Here is a 26,868-nt window from a genome sequence, read left to right as displayed (position 1 = left end):
GCTGATTGTCACTGCTCCACTGGTTTGGTACTGATGGGTTTGGCTTTCCGCTTGGTTACAGCATCTTTTCTGTTCCTCAAGTGCCTCCGTGTCTTTCATCTAATTCCTTAACTAGTTTCCATTTACTGACGGTCCCTTGCTTTTAAGGTACTTGAATCTGTTTGATCATCAACAAATTTCTCTTTCTGTTCCTCTGATAAAAAATTAAATCTGGGAACTTTTTGAAGGCTTTTCCCTCCACCTTTTTTTTTTTTCTCCTTCTGCACTCTATGGGGAGTCAGAAAGCCCTTTTCTAGAAAAATAAAATAAATAAAAATTAGAGTTCAAAGCGTGACTTCTCTTAAAGAGAAGAAGAGGGTGAGAAGAAGAAAAAAAACCACCACCATATATTCTTACAGATGTGACATCAAAATGGGAAACTATAAAGGACACATTTTCAAAGGCTCGTACGGGGACTGAGTTGGTTCAGTGGGAAACGGGCAACCAAAGTCTCTCCTGGCTCTTTGAAAGCGTGTCCCCAAGCCACCAAAATCCTGTCGTTTTAGCTGAAGTGTGTGGGCTTCTCCCCCGCCAAACAAACACGTGGAGCTGCCTTGGGGGATGCAGGGGGTCGGGGTGGGTGGCTGGTGGCAGGAGGGTGGTGCAGTGGAAGGGGTGGCAGTGCTGGGGGTCCTGGGGGCCACCTCTGCTCGCCAGCACCCGCTGTGTCCTTGTGTCACCTTGGCTTCTGCGTCCGTGCTTGCTGGCATGGAGACGTCTCCTGCCCTGCTGCAGAGGAGCTTTTGGAAAGCGCAATGGGAGACAGGGCAGGAAAAATCTGTGGTGAGTCCCTTAGGGAGAGATGAAGGAGCAGCAGAGCCCTGCGGTGACAGCCCCTCTGTGTCCCGACTCTGGCTACCCCGTCTGGGTGTGTGCTGGGGAAATCCCCCTGCCTTCAGCCTCCTGATGCCACGGAGCTGCTGGAGTGTCCTCAGTGGGACCTCCAAGCCCTGGCCACCCCCGTTGTCTTCCCCACAGCATGAGGCACCAGGCAGCGTGTGCTCCCAAAAAAGGTGTCTGGATCCCCCAAAAAGGCACTTGGCTCCCCAAAAGGCTTTTTCACCCTATGGGTCGGTGCCTGGACGTGGTTGATGCTGCTACACCTGACCCAGGGGGTGACGGAGATCTCACCTCTGGGACCATCGAGTGAGCTGCCGCGGGGCTTGGTGTGCCCATGGATCGGAGCAGCAGTAGTTGTGCTTCGGTGATGGAAACAAAGGGAACTCCCAAACACCAATTCCCAAAAACCCACAAAGCCCTTTTGTGGGATTTTCTCCAATGAGACCGCTCAGCAGCCTCCCCAAACCGTGTCCGTGCATGCTCAGGAGTGACACAAATGCATAGAGACTGTGCTCCATCCCGTGGCCGTGATGTCCGGGCACTTTCAGGAATGCTCCCAGCAGCTGCCTGATGCTTTCTGGGTACAATGGATGATTTGGTTTGGGTGCAATTAATCCCTGCTTGTCTTGTTTGCATTTTGTTGTCGTCTTGAGCTGGTTGTGCAAGAGGTGAGGTGCGCAGGGTGCTGTGCAGGCTGCCTAGTGGGCTCGCTCTTCCTTCCAAGACACTCATCCAAACATCTGCTGTCCTAAATCTTTCTTTTGGGGCCTAAATCTTTATTTTGCTGGGTGCCACGGCGTGGAGCTGCCTTGGTTTCCCTGCTGGAGCTGATGGAGCAGCTTGGGTCATGGCACGGGCTGAAGCTCAGGGACGCACGGAGGTCCTGGGCTGGTTTCCTCGCCGTGCTCAGCGCCTTGCTCCCTCTCCATCTGCCTCTGCATCACCTTGGATTAATTACAGTACAATGCAGTATACGTTTATGTGGTGTCTGCACCAGTGTCTCAGGGCCTTTTGCAATCTTAAAAATCTAATTAAGGTGCAGCCTCCAACATGAATGCTTATCACCGAAATGTGTACAGCGAGACAGACACGGCGTGCCTTCACGTCTCAACCAGGAGCTGAATCCACACTCTCGTGGCATTATTAATTACTCAAAGCTTGGTGTCCGAGACACCAATCGATACCGTGGGCCTGGCTGGATGGGAAGCTTTAAGTGAGCATGAGGGAATGGATGATAACCATCAGCGAGAAGTGGCTGAGGCCATCCTTACCCGCCACTCGGCCTGGGAGGAGGAGGAGCTGCCTCGCAGAGACACGTGCAGGAGCAGTGTGTGTTTATCAGCCACTTTGACGCTGGAAGGTTTTTTATTTTATGCAGAAATGAGCGGGCTAGCTCCAGTCTTGGCCTTGGGATGGTGCTTCCCAGGGGGACAGCGAGGGCTGGCGATGGGTGCAGCGTCTCCCTTGCATCCCTTGTGCAACTCCAACTTGTGCAGCCTCTGGGAAGGACACGGTGCCAAGCCCACCCTTGTGGAAAAATGATCTCCTGGAGCACTTGTTGTTTGGGTGAGCAAAGCCCTGTATGTATTTTATAGGAGAAAGCAACATCTCCAGTCCCCTGGATGAGCCCAAGCCCCGGTCCTGGCTCTAGTCCCCATCCTGCCCAGGCAGCAGTTCCCAGATTTGCTGCAAAACTTCACTGGCCTCTCTGGTGGGTCTGACGAGTGGCAGCAGCCACTGGGAGTGCTGGAAAGGGAAGGAGGGAGTGCCACGAGTGCGACAAAAACGTAAATAACCAGGGGGAAAAGGGAGAGGAAATGTGAAGTGGCCCTTTAAAAACGAGCCTCCAGAGCCCAGAGCCCAACTAGCGTTCCCTCAAGTATTCAAATGAGATTGCAGCATCAGATTGGTATGCATTAGGCTGGTCTCAATGAAAATTAACATGTAATTGCTTCAAATGAAGTAAGTGAGGAGGTAATCTGTTCTTAAATTGGATTCGCAGGATTTTGTGGTACCATAATGCAGCTGTGAAATGAAATATATTTTAAGGATGATGTCCTCAAGGGGAGAGGGGAGGAAGGGGGGATCTGTTCTGGGGAGGGTCCGTTCCCTCCCTCCCTCCCTTGTTTTAGCCCTCACTGGTGCTAATTTACGAATGGGCAGAGCAGCATGGCTGGGAAGGCCCCATGGCTTTTCACCACGACGTGTTCCCTTCCTGGGCATCTCTCCCATCCCTAAATTCCCAGGGAAGACCTGGCTATGTGGTGGGTTGTGAGTGTCCCTAAGGAGCTGCCTGGGTTCCTGCTGGGCCCGGAGCAGTGCTGCAAGGCTGGGGGATTCATCCCTAAAGGTTTTGGGTGCCCTAAGCCTCCCGTGGTGTCTTCTGTTGTCTGGACAATCTCTCTCTCTCTTAACCTTATGGGTTTGTTCTCCTCCTGGCCATCTCTGCCTTCTGCCAGAAGAGCAACGTGAGCGTATTCTAAAGCTACAGATACCTAAGGAGCATGCAGCTGCGTATATTTGCTACAGGTGGACCCTCCTGGTCAGACACAGCCAGGATGGGGGGAATGTGCAGGGTCCCCTCCTCTCCCCATCACAGCCTCGTGTTACAGAGCCCTGGTCTCCACCAATGCCTCAAAACCCCGATCCCAGATCTCATGCTCCTCTCTGGCTGTGTTTCCCCGTGTTGTCCCCTCTGTTTGCAGCTCTCCTCGCTCCCTCTCACCCCTGCTCCTCCCAGCCCTCAGCCCCCTGACCCTCAGCATCCTTTCGCGGCCGGCTCCTGCGCGCTGCTCCGCAGAGAGCGCTTACCCCTCGCCGTTCCTGTTTTGTGCCTCAACTTATATGGAAAAGCCACTTTAGCGATAATTTTCCACTTGTAATAAGTTAAGTGCATCGCTTCCTTTCGAATACATTTTCAGTGCAGTTAAGCTCAGCAGTCCCTTGCCTGTGTGCTTAGTTAAATGCGCTCCTTTGCAGACCGTTGGGGTAGATGGCTTCACTTTATTCCTGGGCCATTAGTGTCAATTGCGCAAAGCAGAAGCAGGATTTATTCAGGGGGCACAGCTCATAATTGAGCGAGTTCAGCGCTGGGGAGCAGCGCTAACTGCTGGGAGTGCAGCGTGGAGGAACTTCCCCGCCGGGCTGCAGGAGGGGAAAAGCGAGCCGCCGGCGGGGCCGAAGCACTGCAGAGCTGTCAGCGGGGAGGGATGGGGTGCTGGGGTGCTCTTCCCGGCTCTTCTTGGGGTCTGAGGGCCCCTTTCTGCTGTGCTGAGCCCCCTTGTCCCCAGCTTTGGCTCTGTGTGCTCTGCAGGGTGATGCAGAAGGTGCGAGCACCCAGGGATGGAGCTGTATGAAGCTGTCTGGGTTGCCTGGGCCCCGTGGTCCATCCCAGTGCGCTCCTGAGGGGGTTGTTGGAGGTTAAAGGAAGACACTGAACGGCTCTTGAACATTTCTCCAGAGAAGGATTCACAGCACGGGGAGGTCTCACCAGGCTTTTGGAGGCAGAGGGAGGAGGCTTCTCCACACCTCGTTGTGCGAGGAGTCCTGATCTTACAGCTCTGTGATGCTTGCGGGGAGGCGATGAGATCACGAGGGAGTTGTTTTCTTCTTGTGTCATTTCCCTTGGCTCCTTTTGAAGGCTCTCAAGGCGGCAGCTTGCAGACATGGCACTCAGGCAGCTGGACCTGGGGTGGTGCTGTCCCTGTAGCAGGGAGAAGTTTTTTATAGGTACCCCTGAAAGCCCTCTGGGGAAGGGGTGGCTTTCACCTGGGCGCGTTTGCCCACTGGCATCCAGGAGCCCCCAAGAAAAGGAATGGATAAAAAATAAAAATAAAATCTGCAGGAACAAAATGCCCACGGCTCCCCTAAGGCCTGGAGCTCCCTGGTGGTGTCAGCACTTCATTAGTAAACCGGCCGTGTCCCCGCACAGCTGCCTCCATGCGGGTTGGTGCTGCCGTCACCCCCCTGGCAGCATCAGCACTTTTGGAGGGCGCCCAAGCAGATGGGCCAGGAGCGGGGTCCGGAGCGAGCCCCACGCGTGGGCAGCCCCGGGGACAGGAGCCAGGGTTGGGGACACATGTCCTGTGTCCCTTGCCTGTGGTGCCTGCCCTCATCACTGCTTTGTCGCCCGCTCAGAGATGGAAGATGCTGTAGATGTGCAGAGCCCCGTTGTTAGCAGAGACAATAGGAGGATAAATAGAAAGGCTGGATGAGCCGAGCACGGGAGCAGGGGACTTGGAAAGGTGCTGGTGCACTGCTGCATTGCAGAGACAGAAAGACTTTTCCAGACAAACCGTCCCTGCCTGCTGCATCGCGACCTGCCTGCTCTGCACCAGGCCGTGCCGTGCTGGCCTCGAGGTCCCCCAGGGCCTGGGGGTGCCACGGGGCTCGGGGCTCCTCCGCACCCCGCTTTGTGCTCCGCCAGCGTGCTGCAAAGTGGGGGCTCCGGCTCTTTTTGCAGTTCTGCCTTCCTCGCTCCCTCCCCGCTCTGGTTTCCTCCTGCTTCTTTGGCATTTGCCAACAAACTCGTCTAAGGCAGCATACTGGGAGTTGTTTGCAGCTCCGTGAATCCCGGGCAATGAACCAAGGCAGATCTTGAAGCCCGGTATATTATTATTAATGTAATTAGTGCGAATCATTTGCATGTATAAACTTTCAATTGAGGAGATCAGGTACTTTACAAACATGCATTAACTCACCCTCCCTGGAAAGGAGGTGCCAGCTACGTTAAAAGCCTTGCAGAGGGCAGAAATGAAGGGCAGGGAGCTGCAAGGCTCTGCTGTGCGAGCCGGTGGGGAAGGCAGGACCTCCCGCCCCCGAGCCCCGGCTCCCTCTGCCCTCACCAAGCTGAAACTTCTGCCTGGGCGAGGAAGAGAAGGGAAAGCACAAAAGGTTTTCTTTTCCACTTCTGAGTGCTGCTTTTGACCAGCTCAGTGTGATTTTGAAGAGGCACCGGGGTGGAAGCTGATCTGAGGGCACCTGCTCACCCCGCAGGCTTTGGAGATGCTCCGGCTGCCGCGGGGGGGCTGGAGGTAGGCACCAGCCCCAGCAGGGACCCCCCTTTTCTGCCGGAGCCTGCTTCTGGGTTAATCACCGGGTCGTGTCCTGTGGGGTGGGCTCCCCCCTGCAGGGAGGGGGCTGCCCTGTGCTGGGGATGTGCCTTTTTGGTGATTTACACCACGGTGAGCGCGTGAGATTCCCTCCAGCTGATCGTGCAGTCCTGGATGAGGATGCCCGTGGTGCTCCTGGGGGATGCTCTGAGCATCTTCCCACTGTGTACACCCCCCAGGCATGCAGCCCCAGCAGCGGGGAGCCTGGAGCAGCCTGGGGAGCAGCTGGGGCTTTCAGCAGGCAGGAGCAAGCCTACGGGCTGCTCTGTGCCTCTGCTGTGAATGTCCCCGCATGGGTCCTGCAAGCAGCGTGGGTTTGCACATGTCCTGCTTCGTCGTCCAAGCTCGGGGGGCTGAGCTGGGCATCTGAGTTACTGCGCCTCTTGCAGCACGTGGAGGGGTCAAAGGGTGGGATGTCTTGGGTCTGAAGATGTTTCGAGGAAAGGGCTTCACGCCACGCAGCAGGGCTTGGCCTTTTAAGTCACTTTTCACAAGCACACAGCTGTGTGCATCGCGTTTTGAATGATGCCATGAGCCAAAACTGGTCCGGCTGTAACCAAGTGTGGGTGCGTGCCTGAGCATACGGTGCTGCAGCGAGCGGGTGAGCACACAGAGAGGGTGCACGGTCTGTGTGTGTGCACCAAAAGCAAGCAGATGCTCCAAAGGCTCCCGAAGAAGGGCCGGACTGCTAAAAGGTGCTCGTGCATGGCTTCACCCACCACAACAAGGAATAAGGAGGGGGGAGGCGGGTTGGTTGTTGGTGGTGAGGATGCTGGTTTAATATTTATCAGGCAAAAGCCTCCAGACCTTCTCCTCCAGTGCAGCATGGTCACCACGGTGCATCCCAACCTCCGGGGTCATGAGCAGCACCTGTCCCAAAGATCACATCCCCAGGCCCCTTGGCATGAGGTGGCAGCACACCAGGTGCTGTTTGCTTCCAGCTTTGGCTTTTTACCCAGGGAAGAGCCAGGAGGAAAGCTGCAGGCTGGGCTGAGAGCAGGGCTGGTCAGGGCAGGCATGCCTCAAACCCTCTGCTGGGGTACCAGAAATGGTCTTTTCCCATTAGCTGACTTCTCTGAACGTCTAATTACCTCCAGTGTGTGTTGAATGCCACTCCATTATTAGTCCGTTTAGCTCTGTTTTCTTCCCACCAAGCCTGCATCCCTGCAGGACCAGAGAAATCAATGCCAGCCCTCCCATGGCGGGTAGGCAAGAAGGACTGAGCATGTTACCTACATGCTTTCTTCCCCGTGCTCTCACCACATCCATGCCTTGGGTAAGCGAGGAGTTTGGGGTCCCCAGGGTGCCCACCTGGACCCAGGCTTTTCATTTGCTCAGGAATTGATACCAAACCTTGGTTGCCACCCGAGCAAAAACATCATAGGGAAGCCTACAGGAGCAGTGAGACTGTGTTTGAATGGGATTGAGTTGTTCACAGCCCGGCCTTTAATTAATCCTAATAAATAACAATAAAATGTGATAATCACAGAAATAAATCCAAGACGTGAAGCTCCTGCCTGCGGCGGCGGTCTAGTTTAGTTGATCATTTATAGCGCGATGGAGGATGCACAAACAGGAGATGCTGTCTGGGACACGAAATGCTGCACGGGGCTGGGGGGCAGTCCCCCTCCGGCAGGGCTGGAGCAGCTCTTCTCCTTGCCAGGTCTCCACGGGATGCTTTTGCAGCCAGGTTTAAAGTAGATCCCAGGCTAGTTCCTCTAAATTGATTTCCAGATTGGGCTAACCCGTAGCAGAGACAAAATGCTGAGAGTTTGGAAGGGATTGCTTCCAAATCCAGAGGTGCCTAGAAATTGCTGAATTAGCCTGGGTGGAAAAAAAAAAAAAAAAAAAAAAAAGGCCTCTAGGGATGCTTGATGATGGCTTGGTGCCATGGTGCAACACGTGTGAGACTCCATCAAGTGGCCTGGATGTGGGAAGGGGATTTCTCCAGGGTGGGCACTGAAAGCCCAGCCCTGTCCCTGCATCCCAGGATGGAGCTTGTACCCTGGTAATTGCAAAGAAAGCAGCAGTCAGGTTGCTAATTTTGCTGAGCTCTTTTCAGTTCTAATTAACATTATTCATTTCTTGTGTGTCCTGCTGGGTTGAGACAATCTGTGCTCTCCAGCCCAGCCCTCTGAAACACCAGCGATCTGCACAAGAGGCAACAGAAAGTGTTGTGCACCAATTACTGCACGTCAGTAATTAAAAACCTCCTTCCCCCCGCTGTCGGGCCACCTCCTCTCCTGACATTTGCTGTGTGCAAACTGGAGAAAGCAAAGAGAGAAACTGAAGAGGGCACGGTGCTGCTGGCTTGTGCAACCTGGGTCTGTGCCGAAACCGCGGGGAGGTGCCGGGGGCAGGCTGAGACACAGACAGGGCTCACAGCTTGGGTGCCCCGGTGCTTATTTATTTTTAGGACGTGAGGGCTGGCTGGTTTGGAGTCTTCATGGGCCAGCTTGCTTGCAGAGGGCAGCTAGCAAAGGCAAAAAGCTTTGGGAGATGCTAAAGGGGTGGGGAAGGGCAGGACCAGATGGGTCTCGCTCCCCTTTGGGGCACAAGAGGATGGGCAGGGGGGGATGCTCGTAGCTCTGTCCTTCTGTTGGTGCACACAGTTACCTTAAAAAGCCCCAAATCTGCTGCTTGTGGTCATTTTGGTGTGTCCAGGTGGCAGGGGGAGCAGAGGGCCAGGGGCAGCGAGGAGCCAGGTGTCTGCAAAGCCTCGCTGCCTCCCCCAGGGCGGTGTGACAGTGGTGTGTTAGCAGCGTCTCCGTCTCCCAGAGGAGAGGCAGAGAGGGAGGGAGAAGGATCATCACTTCATGCTGAGAGACAGCAGCTCTTCATCTTCTCGGAGGAGAAGGCCTTGCTTTCTGAGCAGGAACGTAGCCGGGATTAAGGATCTTAAGAGAGAAAATTACCTCATCTGTGCTTAATTATTTTTACATCTTCTTTTTCGGAGGCGAGTGCTGTTTTCCAGCACCCTGGGGACCTTTCTCCCCCCTCGTTCCCTGGCACACCACGGGGTGGGAGGAAGCCAGGGATGCTCCGGAGTGGCGGGGGAGCATCTCTGGGCTCTGCTCCTGCCCCGAGCAGGGAGGAAGAGGAGAAGCCTCCAAGCTCGGCGGTGCCTCCGCTGCCCACCTGTGCCTGGAGCCTGGCTTCCAGCCCCACCAAAGGCTTTCTGCTCAGCCGCCCGCCCCTGCCAAAGGCTTTCCAATGAGGGAGCTGCTGGGGAGGGAAATGGAGCAGATGGAGGGGCTGGAAGAGCATCGGGGCGCTGCGAGGAGGGAACGAGCCACGGGGACCCTGGCTGATGGCTGTGCGAGGAGGAAGGGGCTCGCCAGCTCCTGCTGGGGGCTTGTCCTGCCGTTACCTGCACCGGGGAGGGGATCGAAGCCCTCCCCGTGGCAGCAGGCTGCCGTCCCGAAAATAGCACGCCGCTACCCGAAGGTCACAGAGCCTCTTCCCAGAGCCGTTTCTGCTGTTTATTGCATATATTGGCTCAGGAGCTTTAAGAGGGAGGAAAGAAAATAAAATAACAAGTTTAAGCTTGCCGATCCCAGGGACAGAGAAGCGTGTCTAGGTGATAAGAAGAGATTGCGACCAGGTGCTGTGAAGGGCGAAAGCACTTATTTCACTGTTGCCTCATGCGTTACCTGAGCCCCGTTGCTTTTCAAAAGCACTTAAATGCCCATATGATAGAGGGAATGCTTGGATTACACACTGTCTGCCTCCATTATTATCCAGGGATCTCCAAGCCGATGCATTTCACAAAAAAGTAGTGTGGAGGAGGAGAGAGAAAATATATATATTTTTAGTTCTGCCTGCTTACAGGTCCTCAGCGATAATTTCCACAGGAGGGCCCAGTGCGAGAAATTCAAGCCACGTCTGGATTCTCATCAGCCAGCATTTCTTTGCAATATGGCTTTAGCAGAGAGGGTGGGCACCCCCTTTTTGGGCTGAAACGCTGCTCACGGTGCTTGCAGGAGCCCATTTCATTGCATTGTGATGGGCAAGCCAGAGCCAAGGACCAAATATCCACCTGCGTTTTATTAAAGCCCCATAGGTCTGAGCTGCCAGTGCTGTTGAGGTCCAGAGCACAATATAATAAAACCGTCCTTTGGGGTGAAATCTCAAAGTTTTATTCAACTCGAGCAACTTAACTCCAAGGTTTGACTCAAGTTGTAAAGCCGCTGAGAGCAAGCAAGAACTGAGTTCTTGGTGTTCAGCCCAGGCTGAATCTATTGCTTTTTTTATGAAGATAATAAAAATCTGCTCGCATTTAATTTATTATTATCGTAATATCATTATGGAACGGCAATGAAATTGTTTAATTTATCAGATGTTTTCACACCAGAGAGGGAGGATGGGCCAACAGCTTGGGTCCTTGCCTAACAAATCCTCAGGGGACTCCTGAGCCAGGCTGCCCCGCTCGCCTTGGGGCTGTCACCTCGATGGGCACCCACCGTCCCCATGCTGGGTCTTGAGGTAGTTGTCCAGGCTCCTTCTGCAATCAGAGAGGCCGAAAAGATACCTCCAAAAAGAGGCAAGGGGAGAGGAGGCAGCTTGTCCCTCTGAGGTGTGTTCTCTGCTGGCAGAGCCGAGCGAGCACTTAGGATCGCTCGTTCCTCTGCATCTCCCTCCCACGGCTATAGACTGGGAATAATGGCATCGCCCACCTCCTGGGGAGAATCGGGATGTAAAAACGAGCTGGGGGCTGTGTGGCTGTTCGTATAAACAATCTTTCTGAGTCCACGTGAGATAAGCTAGCCCTTGAGGAGGAGGAGGAAGGCAGAAGCGTAGGCAGAGAGGTGGTGGCGGCACCGTGAGAAGGAGAAGGAGTCCCTTGAGGCTGGACTCTGCCCCACCAAGACAAAATTCAGGCTATATAAGACTCACTGCCAAGTAGCTGGCACCCAGGGGAGTTCACATCTTGCAGTTGGTTCCCTGCCCAAAGTTTCCTTCACCCATATTCGCCACAAAGCAGGGTCAGTCCCTTTAGACGGGGCGCTGCCTCCCCTTGCCCTTGGCGAGGCTACCCTGAGCGACCTCACCGAGGCTGCTCTCTTTCAGTGCCTCCAAAGTTAATTTGCATCCCAGCCACTGCACAAGTAATGAAGTAGAGTGGGGAGAATATAAACAACGGAGCTTAGGCTGAGTGGTTTTATGTAGGAACATTATCCGCCGTCGCTGGCATCCAGCAAAGCTCGGCTAAGTTTTAACAGCTCTGCGGTCTCCAACTTGCTCGGAGAGAAGTGGCGTTTGGGCTGGGATCTGCATGGCCCTGCTGCATGGGAAAAGGGTTGGGGAGCAGGCTGAGATGGTTTGTTAGAGTGGAGGATGCAAAGCTTGATTTGGGGTGTGGAGAGGGAGGGTTTCAGGGCTTGTGTTGTCCTTTTCGGGGAGCCAGGCTGGTCCCCGCTGCTCAGGACAGAACAACGTTCCCATTCGGGAGCTAAGCTCCTTCTGGGTTTGTGCCGTGCTGTCTTCTGGGTGGTGCCTGTTGTTAACGGGGCTGGAATTAGGAGATTTCTGCCTCTGAAACATCACCGGATGGGTGAGATGTTTAGCTGGGGAGAGATGCACTAAGCAGAGGAGAAGCAGTGGTGCGGATGATGGGAAGGGAAGGAAGAAGTGACAGGGGGGACAAATGGCAGGAAGCTCAAGGTTTCTCTTTAGAGGTGTGTCAAAGCTGGCTTGCTCCTGAGATAAATTTTCCTCACTCCTTTGTGAAGCAGAGTGAACTGCTCTCCCTGCTCTGCTCTGCATTTCTTCGCCTGGCTGCAGGGATCTGATGCTCTGTGAAGAGACCAAGCGATGGCTTTGGGCAGGAGGGAGCGACCTAGGTCTCCCCAAAAGGTGTGGTTGGGACTCAGAATGGATGCTTTTGGCTTGGCTGTGGTTGTCTCTGTGTTAGCAAAGGAGCAAATGGGAACAGAGGGGCAAAAGGTCCTTCGGTGAGTGGTGGAGGATGGCTCTGATCTGCAATAACTGCGAAATTCTTGGGTAAATCTCTTGAGCCGCGGGTTTAGATGGATATCGGTGCCCTGAGCACAGCAGGCGAAGTGCTGACATTGTCCTCTTTGGAGAGCCGCCACACTCGGTCTCCGAAACTGCTGCTGGCAGCAAAACTAAAAATAGTGCCGAGAGGAGGAGCAGGAGCTGGGGAAGGCGGGGATGGCAGCACGCTAACAGGTCACCTCTGCCTCTGCCCAGGTGCTCCGTGGACAACCGCGTCACCCGCGTGGCCTGGCTGAACCGCAGCAGCATCCTCTATGCCGGCAATGACAAGTGGTGCTTGGACCCTCGGGTGGTGCTCCTGGCCAACACCAAAACCCAGTACAGCATCCAGATCCACGACGTGGACGTGTACGATGAGGGCCCCTACACCTGCTCCGTGCAGACAGACAATCACCCCAAGACATCGCGCGTCCACCTCATCGTGCAAGGTAAGAGGAAGGGATGTCGAAGAGGGGTTGGGTGTGGTGCTTTGACTTCTGGTCCTCAATTTGAGCCTGGTGTCTCCTGCCATTGCTCCTACAATGACCAAAGAGGGGTTGGGCACGGTGCCTTGACTTCTGCTCATCCCTTTGACCCCGATGTCTTCTGCCATTGCTCCTACATTGACCCTACTACGTGTAGGACAACTCGGTGCAAACATTAAGGGTGTCTTCATGCTTGGAGAGTCCAACTGAAGCTGGGCAATGCCCAAGTGTTTGCAGTCAAATTTAGCCAACTTTCCTGGAGTAGTCATGGGGCTCTGATACAGGCAGCTCTGCCTCCCAAAATAATCACTGCTAAACCCACGTTGCTTTTTTTTTTTTTTTGTTGTTGTATTTTTTTTTTTCCTATGCTGGAGGCAATGCTTGAAGTAAAATTTGTGTTGGGGGAAAAGAGAGAGCTGGCAGATTTGTGTACTTTGCGGGGGTGTGTGTATGCCTAGCAACAATATGTGTTTGTGTGCTCAAACTGTGCTCTCCCGCGAGGAGGAGGAGGGACGGCACGGGGGGCTGGAGCGCACGTGGTGGCCAAGCACAGGTGGGCTCTCAGGAGGGGACATCCGAGCGTGGCCACGCACGATGGCCGAGCAGATGGATGTTCATACGAGGCACCTCCTGGTGTCTGTGCCATGGGATTTGGTGGGGATGTTCGCTGGGCACCACGTGGTGGGATGTATGGGACCCGTCCTGCCCGTACAGAGGAGCCCAAAGGAGGATTAATGGAGGATTTCTAATCCCTTGCTAGCATCCCTTTTTTCCTCCCCCTTCTTCTGTGATTTGGCCAGAAGCCCTCTTAGCATGACACACCAGCTTGACTATTGGAATCTCATCTCGGGCTAATTTTCGAATGCTGATGGGTGTATTGATTTGGAAACAAGCTGGGTTAAAAAGGCATTGGTCTTGTACACAGAGCCGGGCTGAGCTAATCCGCCGTCGATATGCCAGGCCTGAGCATTATTGACAGCCTAATGAATAGAAGGGGGGGGAAAACCCAAACCAAGCCTTTTCCCCCCTCCTTCCCCTTCCGTTTTCTCTTCCCTCTTTGAGCAATCAAGCAAACTAAACAGAGCCGGACTTTCTCCATCTCCATTAACCACGAAGAGCAGGATGCGTTGCCATCCCGGGTCCTTGCTGTTTATCTTGCCATCTGTTATTACCTGCCTGCGTCCCTTAAGCCGAAGTCGATCACCCGCAAGTTCTGAAGTTGCTATCAGGCGCCGGGGCGATGCAGGGCAATTTATATTGCCTCCCTTCTGATTCCCGTTTCCTGACCTAAATTTCCCATATCACCAGACATCCAGGCTCATCCGTCCTGTGTCTTGCTGTAGCATTAGGCAGAGATGTTTGGATACAGGAGTAAAAGGTCAGATCTTAATTCCCTGCTGTGGTACAGTTAAGTACTGGAGGATTCGGTGATGGGCTCAGCCCTATAACCTGCTGAATATCCCTGCTGCTGCTGATGGAAATGCTGGCTCTCGGGAGCACAGCCCCTAATTTCAAGAGTTATTGCTTGGCTCAAGCAGCCTTTTCTGGGGTGGAAGGTGGCAATAGCGTGATCTGCAGCAACACGCTGGGATGGGGTGTGAAAGTGCACATCGTGCCCAATAAAGGGAGGCTTGCTGGAATGACCCCAATTAAAGTTTGGCTGGGTGAGTCCAGGTGACAAGGAGAAAGAGGGAGGCGTGCGGCTTGCCACAACACACAGTCCAGGGCAGAAAGAAACAAAACAGCTCTCCAAACAGCTCCTGATTTCCTCCGGGTACACACAGAAGGGCCCTGGGGGCACAGCTCTGGAGGCATGAGCACACCAGCCTGGCAGGATGCAATTAAATCGTGCCCCAGGGCAGGCTGCAAGCCCCAGAGGGACCAGCCTGGGGGACAAGGAGCTCTTCCCCATCCACCCAGGACATCAGCAGCCTGCGGCTCCCCCAGGCAGGTGTAATGGGTGCTCATCAGCCCAGCCGAGAGCCCCCAACCCATCCTGTGCATCTGTCCGAAGCTTTAGGGGATGGAGGGAAGGAAGGAGGAGCTGGTGCATCCCCAGTATGTGCCAAGGGCTGCTGGAGGAAGCAGTGTTGTGGGGGGAAAGAATAAAAAACAGGAGGGGGGCAGAGAGGTGAGAGTTTTCTTTATGATATAAGGGTTGGGAATGGTCCCCCAGGGCAGCAGGGAAGAATCAGCTGAAGACCACGTTGAAAACAAGAGTGCAACAAGGGAAACGCTGCACATTTATTTCTAGGTTGGCTCCATTGATGGCTGCGATCCCAAAATAGGTGGGTAGAAGGCACCTCAACAGCTAATTTAGCCTGTCCCCCTGCAATGAGGCAGAAACATCACTGGCAAACATTTGTGAAAGCTATTCTTGAAAATCTTTAACAAAGCGGGTTCTTCCATCTCCCTAGACGCTCTATTCTACTGCCTTGCTACCTTTATAATTAGGAAACGTATGGCTAATATCTAACTTAAACCTTCTTTGTTGCAAATGAAGTGGAGTTTTTCTCATCCTATCCCCAGCGGACATGGGGAACAATTGATCAATGTCCTCTTTGTAACAACCTTTTGCTTTTGGGAAGGTTGTTATCGTGTTGCCCCTTAGCCACCTTCTTTCTGAAAGGATGCAAGCCCTCTTTCTCCCACCTTTCCTTGTCGGTCAGGCTTTCAGAAACACTTGTCAGTCTTGAAATCCTTCCCCTGAAAGGCAAAAGGTGAGCGCTGGTGATCCAGGAATAGCAGGCTGGCGCATCTCTCCTCCCCGCTGCTGCACTAATGTGGGACAAATGAGCCCGGGAACGAGACAACAGCCCCGTGGTGCTGAATGCATCAAAGTTCAGACCTGCTACGCCGGGGACTGCTTCAAATGGGGCCAGGCTCGGTGTTGGGGATGCAAAGTTGGTGCTAGCCAGCAACGTAGCTGCAAAAGGCACAAGGAGGTTTGCACCTCCTGCCTGTTTATTGTGGGACCTGAAAGGAGCCCTTCAGGCAGCGTCCTTGTCATCCGCAGCGCCTGGGAGGTGACCCCTGCACACCCCTCTGGTTTGTTCATCACCAATTTGTTCCTCGGAGGGGCTGCCGCAGGACCAGGCGGAGCACAGGGAAGTGGCACAAAAGGCTTTTACCCCAAAGAAACAACACCCAGGAAAGCCCCACTGCCAACGGGCAAGCTCTGCACTTGGAGGGAGGCTGAAATCCTAAAGAGGAGGACTTGGGACTGACCCTGCTGACCTCTGAGGAGCGATGCTTCCCCTTCCCCTCCTCTCCTCCTTCCCCCCTCAGGTTCACCGAAGGCAGAAGTTGCTCTGGGTGCTCTGATCCTCTTCCCCCCTTCCCTCCCCCAGGACACTTCAGCTCTTTAAGCCTCTCGAGCGCAGCCTTTCTCCGGGGCTCAGGGTTTAAAAGCGAGAGGGGAGGTAGGAGGAGGAGGACGACGGTGTCTGGAAAGCTCTTATTTGTATTGATAATAAGCCGTCTCCACCGCGCGCCTGCACAACACTCCCACCGCCTTGTAAGATGCATTAAGGAAAGTTGGCCTTATCTCGGCGCTGGAAATGGACTTGGGGAAGGAGGCACGGTGCCTGCCGGAGTTTAATCTCACTTAGACACACAAATTTGCATGATAGAAAATGGTGGAATTTTAGTGCTTAGAAAGAAAAGGGGAAAAAAAAATGAAAAGGGGAGGCAACTGGGGGATATTAGCACTTTCTCCTTGCTTTATCAGTTTCCCTGGCCCTATCTGGCTTTTTCTGTTGTCACTGGAGCAACTAATCACCCCTCCCCTTTTGTTTGGTGTAAATGAGTTTTCCCACTCTTTCCCGGGCCTGGCTTAATCTGCAAATCCCTGCCTTTGTTTGGGAGTTAATTACCTGCTTGCCGGAGTCGGGGGGCAGCGGGCGCAGGTGGCACGGGGCCGCCCTGGGGTGGGAGCTGGCGTCGGGGCGCAGGCGGCGTGCGGGTGGCACCTCGCCCCGTGCCGCGGCACCACTGCCAAGGTGTGCACGGAGAGATAAAGCAGCCAGGGGGGAGGCTCGCGGCACCTCCCCGAGCCGGCTTTGTTTCAAGCCCTGAACTCTGCCCGATTAATTTTCCTTTGATGCCGTAAGCCCCTGTGCGCTCGCGGGAGAATGGGAATAAGTTTTTTGGAGGCCGCCGCTCTGCCTGCGCCTCGCGCCGAGGCGGATGGGGATGGAGCCAAGGGGCAGGTTTCACGTGGTGGTGGTGTAGGTGTAGGGGGAAGGATCAGGCCCTGCGGTTGTTGTTGCTCTTGTCCAAAGGCCTCAAGGTGGCTTGTAGGGAAAACGAGGTGGATGTGAATGCGTGGCTTATGCCTGAGCATCTCAGACCCTTTATGAGCACCGTCTGCCTGGCAGTCTTGGCACCGCTGCCAGAGACGGTGTCCCTCATTTGGGGCTGAGCCTCTCCTTGGTGCCCCTAAAGCTACTGATGCTGCAGGTGGGAAGGGGCCGGGGAGCACTACCACTCCCCGTATTCTTACACATTTCCTCTGTGTTTCTGATCACTGTGAGCCTGGAGAAGCGACTGTTCCTGGGCGATGCTCCCTCTTCCAGGTGGCTTCGCCTGCACAGCTTTCCGTGCTGCTGTCCCCACTCACCCCAATAGTGTCCAGCTGCACACCAGTGCCTGGCAGCAGCTTGTGCTTGCTTGGTCCCTGCACAGGCAGCTTGTGGCTGAGAATGGGACCATGCATGAGCAGCGTCGGTACTGCGAGGCTGGAAACTGCCCGAGGTCGTGCAGCCCCACCTGAGCTGCCAGGAAGCAGGAACGTGGTGTGGTAGGTGCTGTGTGTGGGGTTGGTAAAAAGGCACATCCCAAGAGCTCAAGATGTCCCACAGGGATGAAGGATACGCCCCCATTTGGTAACTTGGTGATGGTAAAGGCATACAGATGTTGTTTGTGGGCAGGAGCTGTTTCTGGCATGGGTTTCCCTGGTGCGAACGCACCTTTCCTTGCCAGACAAGCTGTCCTTGCCAGAAGCAAAAGCAAGTTTAGGTAATGCCTTAGAGTTCATCACAAAAAAGTTTGTGGGGATCTGGCAACATGAAATCGCCCTCATCCCTCGCTTCACCTGAGCTCCTGGTGTCTTTGTCTGATTCATTCCTTCCTGTGCATTTTTATTGCTAATTTGTCCAGCCCTCAAAGCCTCCCCTGCTGGCTTTGCACCATGTTCGGTCCAGGGAGGAGAGAGCAAATTTCAGGGGAAGTCCCCAGTGTGCACGTTGTGTTGGTTTAATGGGTTCACAGTGAACATCGCTTGGGGCAGCTCCCGAGGGGCAAGGAGCACGGGAGGAGGATGAGGGCTGGGCACTGGGTCTGGCCACATCCCTTGGGGTGAAAGATGGGATTTTGTGGGGTTTAACCCGCAGACATGCTCGTCCGTGCTCCCCACCCGAGCAGTCCCCAGCCTTCCCCAAGTCACTTGACCTCTTTGCAAATCAATTTAACATCTGCGAGGCAGAGATAATAATTGTCACCTACTTCACAGGGGGGTTGATGAGGATTAATTCGCTAATGTCGACAGAGGTCTTTGAAGATGGAATGCGCTATCTGAGAGCTAAACGTTATTATTAATTAGCAATTATATCGTGGGGCAGGAGGGGGGAAAACAGACTCCAGAGCTGGAACGAAGCTCTCGTCCCTGCCCTCGCTGCGGTTCTGGGCTGCCCCCATTAGGTGCCCTCTCTGCTGCTGGAGGGACCACGTCTGCAGGGACACGTCCCACTTGTGCCACAGCGCATCCTCCTTCCAGGGGAGCATGGACAAACCCCACCGGCATGGGGAATAAAGAGTGGAAGGGATGGGGAGGTGACCAGGGCTCAAGTGTGTTAACCGGTGTCCTTGTTACAAAGGGAGCGAGTTGGTAAGAGAGCAGTGATGAAGAGAAGGAAGCCTCTGTGCTTGCTTGCCCTGCGGTGATGCTGGCGGGCCGGGTGCCAGACCTGCAGAAGGGCTGTGCTGGGAAGGAGAGAGGGGTAGGGCCGAAAGCAAGCGAGTGCCCAGGGGAGGACATCTCCTGTTCCCAAACAGCGATAATTGGCAGGAGACTGGAGCGAGGGGAAGGAAGCAGCAGTGATTCATAGGACACAGACCGTTTTCATTTCCTTCGTGCTTTTCTTTTTTTGCGTACATCAAGCCTGTGGATGGTTTCTCTGTTTTCCTCCCCTGGAGATCCGCTGAGGCTGTAATCCAGAGTGTTGCAGGCTCCCCTAAGCGGAACCAACACGAACCCTTTATGGTCCCCTGCCCCCATGCCCTGCTGCTGTTACATCCCTGCCACGGGATGCAGCCGTGCGGGGAGGTGCAGCGATGCTCACTGGGGCCATTTCCACCTGCCCACACCCCTGTGGCTCTGCTATTTCCATCCCTCCCAGCCGCAGCTGTGCGTGCCTCGGCGGCGGCGAGGCGAGCTCGGTGTGCCTCTTTGCTACTCCCTTGGAGACACGCAGAGCCGTGCAGGTGACCCTCTGAGTGCTCCACTTCTGCAAAGCAAGAGCCTGCTCCTCTTCGAGCCTTTTTCTGAGCACACGGGGGCCCTGGCAGCTCCGCTCTCCCACCCTCTCCAAAGGCTTTCACGGAGAGGTCACCTGCCCCACCGGGAGCAATTTGGCAAAGATTCCACTTCTGTGGCATGGGAAGAACTGGGAGGCCAGTGGCACGCTGCACCCTTGTACCTCTTAGCTCTCCAAGCAGGGCTGGAGGAAGACCTTGGTTGTCGGCACATCTCACGGGGGTGCTATCCTTCCCCAGGGATGTCTCCCAAAGGAGACGGACACCTCCCCGCCGCCGCGCGCGGGTCCCAAAGTGCCGTTCAGCGCGGCGAAAGCCGGCGGCGGGTTAATGAGGTCGCTGCAGTTTAATGTTACTGCAGTAATCTCTTTTGTTTTACTACATTAAAATATTTGCGGTGGAACGGCAGGACCACTGTAAGGCGATAGCACTACCTTAATGTTATTGTTACCCGGGAAACGCTAATGGTGGCTCAATAACATTATTGCAATTTAATCTTCCGCCAATAAAATTAAGGGGAGAACAGTGAGACCTCAACAATGTAATGTTACTACAGTAACAGCATTGTTATCGTGATCGCGGGAGCGGAGTCAACTCGTTGTAGTAGAGCATCGGGACCGGCTTTAGTGTTGCCATGGCAGCGCGGGGGCATCCGCGGGAAGTCGCGGCAGGGGATGAATGGGAGGAGATGGCGCTGGTGCACCAGTGCCACCGCTACCCCAGGGGAGGCAGCACGCCAAGGTCGTGCCGGTATAAAGGCTCCTCGTTCGCCTAATTCCTCGGTGGCGGTGGTTTTGTCGGCGCTTTTCTTCTCCTCCCTCCACGGCCGGGCTCTGTGGAGCGGGTCTGTTGTTTTAGCGGCAGTAACTCTGCAGGGAAGGATTTAAAGCGCTGCCTCCATCTAGTTCCAGATCCTTCTGCCCGGCGTTTTATAGCATGTGGCTGTTATGGAGCGATAACGTTTTATATTTATATGTCATCTTTCATCGTGAAGGATCCCAGCACAAGCTACAAATTACTGCCGTGCTGCAGGGCCAGGCAGGCAACCCGGCGCATGCTGCGGGCGAAGGAGGGGGCTTCGTCCAAGGGCACCTGAGCGAGCTTTGCTCCCCTGGAGAGACACGAGTGAGCATCCCCTGCCTTTGGAGGACTTATCCAGAGTCCCCAGGCTTTGTGAGACTGAGCTTGCCCAAGGTGACAGAGTGCGATGGATGGGATTTGGGGCTTGAGTCTGGCACGGTTATGCTCTGCTCCAGGCAGGGAGTCTTTGTGCATCCCGTGCCACACCGGTGTTGCAGCCACCAGGCTGCACCTTCTTGCCTCCTGCACCCGTGGGTGAGTCCTGTGCACCCCAGACAGCACCCACCATCACCTGGCTGGGCATGGGGAAAGCTCAGCCCCTTCCCAGCTGGCTGCACAGGCTGCTTCTGGGGTGGGGATGGGTGGGCTCGATGCACGAGGACAGGGAGGGAGGGGGAAGCACTGCAGGGCACTTGGTAACATGATGCTGTTCATTTGGGGGGCACCAGTGTTTTGTGCACCCCCAAGCATGAGAGCTATGGGATCGAGTGCAGCTGAAGCAAGGAGAGTCCAGTTTCCTGAATGTGAACCCCAAATCTAATGGAGTGCTTTGAGCCACGAGCACATCTTGGATGCATTTATAGAGCGTGGCTGCATTGTGCTGGGGTAGCTGTCGACTGGCAGCATGGAGCAGAGGGCGCAGGTGACATCTCGGTGCCGCACGCTGCCACAGGCTGGGTCAGGACAGCGTCCTGGTGCCATTCACGCCGAGTGCAGTTTTCTCCAGGCTCCAGGGGAGGGAGTCAGAGCTGCTGATCTGTCCCCAGCATCCCGGTCTCATCCCTGTCGCATCCCTCCTCAGCACGCCGAGCGATGATGCTCGCTCTGCACTTGCTTTGTCACCGTGCCTGGCAGCAGGGTTTGATGCCCAGCTTGCTCCCTGCTACCCCAGAATTACCAACACCATCTCCTCTCCTGCACATCAGGAGAGCCTCCTGACTTGGCAGGCAAGCATTTATCCTCCGCTCTGAGCCCTGCTGCTCTCTCCTTGCTTGTCAGCAGATCTCGGTCCCCAGCCAGCCGTGCTCGGTGTGTTTGAAGCCTGGGTTTGGGCACGGCGCTGCCCGTCTGCCCGCGTTTCTCCAGCCTGAGCACAAATCTGGGCCCGCTCAGCGAGGCAGCTGCTTGGCTCCCCGTGTGCATCAGCATTTGATCTCTCTTCATGGGTATTTGGACTCTGACCACCACTGTAATTCCTTGTTTGTCCTTTAATAAAAGACCTGCGAGCCCCCTTGACACGGGAGTTGGAATCAGTGGGACCTCGAGTGTCCTGCGTGCCAGCTCTTCGTGGCAATCTGGTGTCGCATCTCTCCTGCCAAACTGGCTCCTCTGGGAGTTACATGTTTGAAAACAGGAGCAGCAGCTCATCTCCCATTCAGTGTTTTTCTCCATCATTTGCTTTATTAAATATTGATTTTCTGTTGCATTATTAAACCTTAAGTCCCAAGCATAAATTCTGAGTTGATACTTTAATCTGGCTCTTCTTTTTGGCCTTTAGCACTGATTTTCTGGCCAGTCCCCCCAGAGCCGAGTCCAGAAGCAAAAGCCTGTTGCAGAGGCCTGGGGAGTCCGAGAGCAGGAGCAGAGGGCTCAGCCTGAGAGGTTTGGTCTGTTTGGGGCAGCCTTTGCCATCACATTGCCCAGGGCAGCACCCGCAGGCACCCCTTCCATGCTCCTTGAAGGTCCAGGGCATCGTGGCTTGCAATCCTGCTCAGATCAGGGATGAAACGAGTCTGGGGATTCCCTAACCAAGCTTTTCAGGGCAGTCAGTCTGTACAGCACCGAGTGCTGCCTGAGGGAAGCACGGTGCCCTCTCTTGCTTTGATAGCATGGAGAGGTTGCGGTCTGACAGAGGAGTTTTGTCTGGAGCCGGTGCCTGGGCATCCTTCTGCATCACCTGCCCCCGTCTGTTCGCTCCCTGGGGCTTTTGCTGCCTTGCCCTGCCAAAATCGCCACGCTCAGGAGCAGCGCTCTGCGCCGGGGAAGGGAGCTGCAGATGGCGATGTCTCGTCCTAAACACGTCTCTTAAAATGCAGCTCCTGCGCTGTACAAAGCTGCGCTTTGCTAACACACAAATCCCCAGCAAAAGCACGAATCGGGCTCGGCCAAAACCCCAGCCAAAGCCAGGGGAGATGCGGGTGGTGGGAGAGCTGCCAGCCTCAAGCGAGGACGGCCACTGGCGTGTCCCCGATAGCCCAGGAGGGTCACGGTGACCCGCGCCGGCCGGGCTGCGCTCGCCTCCCCTTCACTATCGGAGAGCTGCACGCAGCGCGCCCGTGCCAAAGCCCCGCGCTGCCAGCAACCAGGTGTCTGAACATGCTTCCAGAGCCAAGATTGCTCCGTGGCCAAAAGGGAGGAGGGGAAAGTAGTGTGGCAGCGCTGGCAGGTTGAGGAGGAGGAAAAAAAAATAATAATAAAAAAAGGCAGGGGAGGCTTGCAAACGGCCTTTGGATACCTATCCAAACGGGACATGCTGGGCAGCATGAAATCCGCGCCTGGCAGCCGGTGCGCTGAGCAGTGATTTAAAACCCAGCTCCCGGCGGTAGGAAAAAGGAGGCAGAGTGGGAAGCAGATGTGAACACAATGCTGGAGATAAAGGAGAGGCCAAGGGAACAGCTGCCGAAGAGCTGGCCCGGCCCTGCCGCCTCCCGCGGCGGGTGCTAGAAAACCTTGATAAATATCCGCGAGCTGAAGGATGGGCTGGAGGGGTCGCCGAGCCTAGGGGAGAATGAAGGGGTGGGAAAATGGGGCATTTTCTGCACTTTATTTGCTTTGGAGAGGTTAAAAAATGGAAAAGGGGAGTTGCAAGGATGGGGGGGACATGTGCAAAGAGGCTTGTGCTGTCGTTTACCTCTTTTTTTCCTTTCTGTTCTGGTGGTGCAGTAGGGGAGAAAGACTTAGCAAAGGCGACTGGAAGAAAAAAAAAAAAAAAAGGCAAGTGGAGAACAAAAAGGCAAAGACCTTGAAAAAAAGCATGGAAATAAGGTCCTTCAGAAGTAGACGTGGAACTGTAGGGCTTGAAATATTTCTGGTGGGTGTTTCCTGGTGTGGCTGCTGGTTCGTCTGGGAAGCTGGAGGTGTGGGTAGCAGTGTTCCCTCCTCCCCATCCCCGTGGAAATTATTTTGGTACAGGGACTAGTCCCTGGATGAGACCTGGTCATGGCCCCTCCTGGCATGGGCAAGAGAATGGGGACGTCTCGTTGCCCTCGGTGGACCCCTGTGCACTGTTTTCAGTTCTGGGTGGTGGTCGCATCAACCAGAAGCCTTCAGCTCTGATCTCCTCTCCTCCCCTCAGTAGCTTTTGGTGTAAAACTGGGACGAGGTGGTGAAGGTGACAGCCCCCAGCCTCTCCTGCTGCCCTAGGTGAGAGGAGATGACCGGGTCCCAACCCACCCCTTGCTCCCAGCCCACCAACCCTTGCTGCTCACCACCGAGCCCTCACAGCCAAGGGGCTCCCCATTTTGCCCCCCTTTTCCTGTCCGGGGTCAGTAGGGAAGTCTTCTTCACGGCTTGCCCTCGCTGTAATGCCTCCACCTTGCAGCCAGCCCGAGAGCTCCAGCTCTCCTCCTCCTCCTCTTTTACAAACCCTTCTTTTCACTCCCAGAATTAATTCTTTCTCGCAGTGTTTTCCTTCCCTATCTTTTCTTTTTGGCCATGTCTGTCTGAAATATTATTTTTTGCTCCTTCAGCAGCAGGGCTATATAATTGATGGCCTCGCCAAGCTTTCCGAGCTGAACATTAAACCCTTCCTGCCTTGGCTCCAGCCGGAGTTCATTACTTTCTGAAAAGCTTCATGTCTGTTTGTGCTCAGATTATTGTTGTTGTGGAGGGGAGGATATTGTCAGCGGAGAGAGAGGAGGAGGGGCTGGATTTGGCCAGGACTGCTTTGTAATCAAATCCTGCTCCCTTTGCTTTTAGCAAATTTTCCGGTGTAAAAGACCTCTTTTAGCAAAATTGGAATACCGGCACCCTCCCGAAGGTGGGAGCACCGTGCTGCCACTAATTAACGTGCAGCAAAAGGAAGTCTCGCTCCTGGGGGTGGCAGGAAAGCACCACTTTACAGATTACCTGCAAGAGTGATGCTCGGCATCACCACGTGCTTAATACCTGGGGCAGACACGTGCCCCACGTCGCCTTTCCCATGGCAGGGGCCCAGCGCTCCTCGTGCCGGTGCCCGAGGTCACTGGGTGTGTTTTTGCATTATGCAAATGTCTTTCTGCATCTTTCAGTCTTTTTAAAAAAATATTTATTTTTTATTTTTTTGGCAAGATGAAGCAGAAGTTTTTTCTCTCTTTTTTTTTTTTTTTTTTTTTTTCCCTACCCCGGTGCTTCTCCTGGCTCCCCTTCTACCTCACTGGTTTTTCAGCACTTAAAACACAGCAAGGCTGAGGTGATTACAAGGATTGGAGATGCAGTGACACTTCCCTGCCAACAAGTAATTGATTTATTAAAGACATTACAATACATTCATGGTTGAGAGTAAGAGTTTCCTTTGAACTCGCTCTAAAATCCAAAGGGATTGTGCCTGTTTGCAAGTACCACAGGCAGAATAAATCTGCGCTCCCCCCTCGCCTCCCCCCACGCCGCCGCCGCTCCGCTGCAATTTCATTTCCCTTTGACTGGCGCAAGTAAATATCACAGCTCGACAACTCCAGTCCAGTGACCGGTGTGATCCAATTTAATAGCATTTAAAAATTCAAAGTGATTGTTAGCCAAATGGAAATGTAAGATTTCATACCCAGCCTGCCTTGGGGAGGAAAGGAAGAATGAGGGAGGGTGAGGGGGATGTAGACAAATGGACTAGATAAAAAATAATGGAAAGTAACTTAATTAAAGTGACTCGAGCCAAGTTAAAAACAGTAATGATTTTGAATCAGAGATCTGTAGGTTTTAGAAATGAAAGGGAAAGAGGAAAGAAAGGAAAGGAAACTCCAGATAAAAAGCCTCCGAAAGGATGAAATGGAGGGGAAGGGGGAATAGGAAGGAAGGGGAAAAAATATTCCTTCCTTCCGTGGAAAGCACGAGCGCATGGGGAATAGACAGCGCTGTTGATGAGGCTGGGCATTAGAAAGACAAATAGGAAAATTAAAGGATGCTCTGGGGGAAGACAACTCCCTGTGGCTTTTTGGCTTTCTCAGAGGCGCGAGGGTGGCCAAGAAGAAGGCTCGAGGGTTTCATTTAGGAGGAACGGGAAATGAAGGAGCATTCCTAATGCAAAACGAGAACAGCCCCCTCGTGCTCGGAGCACGCTGATATCCCTGCCTTTCGGTACCGTCGCTGCCTCCTCTTCCTTTCCTTTTAACTCCGCCAAACTTTGCATATTTGGGCTGCGGTTTCGTGATGAAATTTTAATTGCCCCTCCGTGCGCACGGATATCCTGCTGTGCTCGCTGCAGCCTGGTGGCTCATTTGTCCTGGCAGCAGGCTCGTCTCGCACAGCCCCGTGGCAGTACCTGTCCTGGCAGCGGTCCTGGCCCGGGTCAGCACGGGTTGGGCTTTCCGGTGGCTTCACCAACACCACGGGGCGTGAGAAGCAGGTGCTGGCTGAGCATCCTTCCAAACGGGTGCTTTTGGGCCATTTGCTCTTCAGGCCTCGTTTCCCCAGCTGTGAAGTGATAATAACACTCGCTTGCCTTGCAGGGGTGTCTTGGCAGTAGGGTTATTAATGCCAGAATTGTTGATAGAGCCTCCAGAAACGAGCATCAGGATGTGCACGGGTACCGGGAGAAGCTGGGAGCGTGTGGGTCCATGTTGTGCTTGGTGCAGGTGAGCTGGGGAGGCAAACTGAGGCAGCAGGGACCAACCTTCCTCTGCCATCACTGAATTTGGAGATCTGACCCTTCTGGACCCTCTTTTAAGGATGCTATAAGGTGTGGGAAGGATGGGTTGGGTCCTCTCACCAGAGCTCTGCTGTTTTGCTGGCTCATGGGCATTTGCTCTCCTGTTTCTGGTGGTTTTGGCCAAGCGCCGGGTTGATTCCTCAGATTTGGGACAGGCTGAGTTTTCGGTCATGGGCTGGCCAGGTGACCCTTAAAAACTGGCTGAACAGAAGTGGCTGGGACCAGAGATGCTCCATGAGAGGAGCAAGGCTCCTGGTGCGGGGTCTGGCTCATGTAAGGAAATGGCAAAGGGGGACAGGAGCCGGCCGGGGGGGCTTTGGGAAGGTGGATCTGCCTCAGCAGAGGTGACGGATGGCTCGGCGAGTCTCGTGCTGAGATGTGTTCCTCGAGGACAGCATCTGGAGGCATAAATCACCTCACCCACAGTTCATCCTGAACTGCCGGGCACTGCCGACCTTCTGGTTTATGAGCACACGAACAAAGGGTCTGGGCATCAGTAGCAGCGTTGGCCTCGAGACCTCCTAATCAGAGGATAATAGGGCCGCGCTCCCTGCCCAAGCCATTTATTTCTCACCAGAGTCGAAAGCAGTCACGAGAAGAAACCTGAGCAAAAGGAAAGGCTCTGGCTGGGGGTGAGGAGGCTCCTGAAATGGATGGAGCTCAGGGAGGACGCATGCAGGCTCCATCTGAGCACATCTTTGGGGATGCCGAGGCACAGGGAAGAGGAACACCCACAAGCAGAGCCTCTGCGAGCGGTGGGGAGGAACGGGGCTCTTTGGGCTGGGGTTACTCAAGGCTCTGTAGGCAAATGAGGGATTTGAAGACGCGGTGTGTGAGGCATCGTGAGCATCTCCAGCACCTCGTGAGGTTTATGGGCTGTGTGTGGTTTGGGATTGCTTTTACCTGACCCCATGGATGCACGCTGTATTTTTGTGTTGCGTTG

The 26,868-nt window shown here is 54.4% G+C and overlaps 1 protein-coding gene across 1 annotated transcript in view; it reads left to right on the top strand.

Moving 5' to 3' along the window:
- Nucleotides 1-26,868, top strand: part of LOC309886892 (protein CEPU-1) — a gene marked incomplete at both ends in the record, with an annotated part of 132,292 nt that overhangs the window by 70,459 nt on the left and 34,965 nt on the right. Inside the window, one exon of the mRNA XM_082778196.1 lies at nt 12,204-12,436. Within this exon, the coding sequence (XP_082634322.1) occupies nt 12,204-12,436 (233 nt within the window). The remainder of the gene's footprint in view (nt 1-12,203; nt 12,437-26,868) is intronic.

Source organism: Aythya marila, assembly GCF_965140915.1.
Source record: "Aythya marila genome assembly, chromosome: 23".
Lineage (NCBI taxonomy): Eukaryota > Metazoa > Chordata > Aves > Anseriformes > Anatidae > Aythya > Aythya marila.
This window is presented reverse-complemented; position numbering and strand designations above follow the sequence as displayed.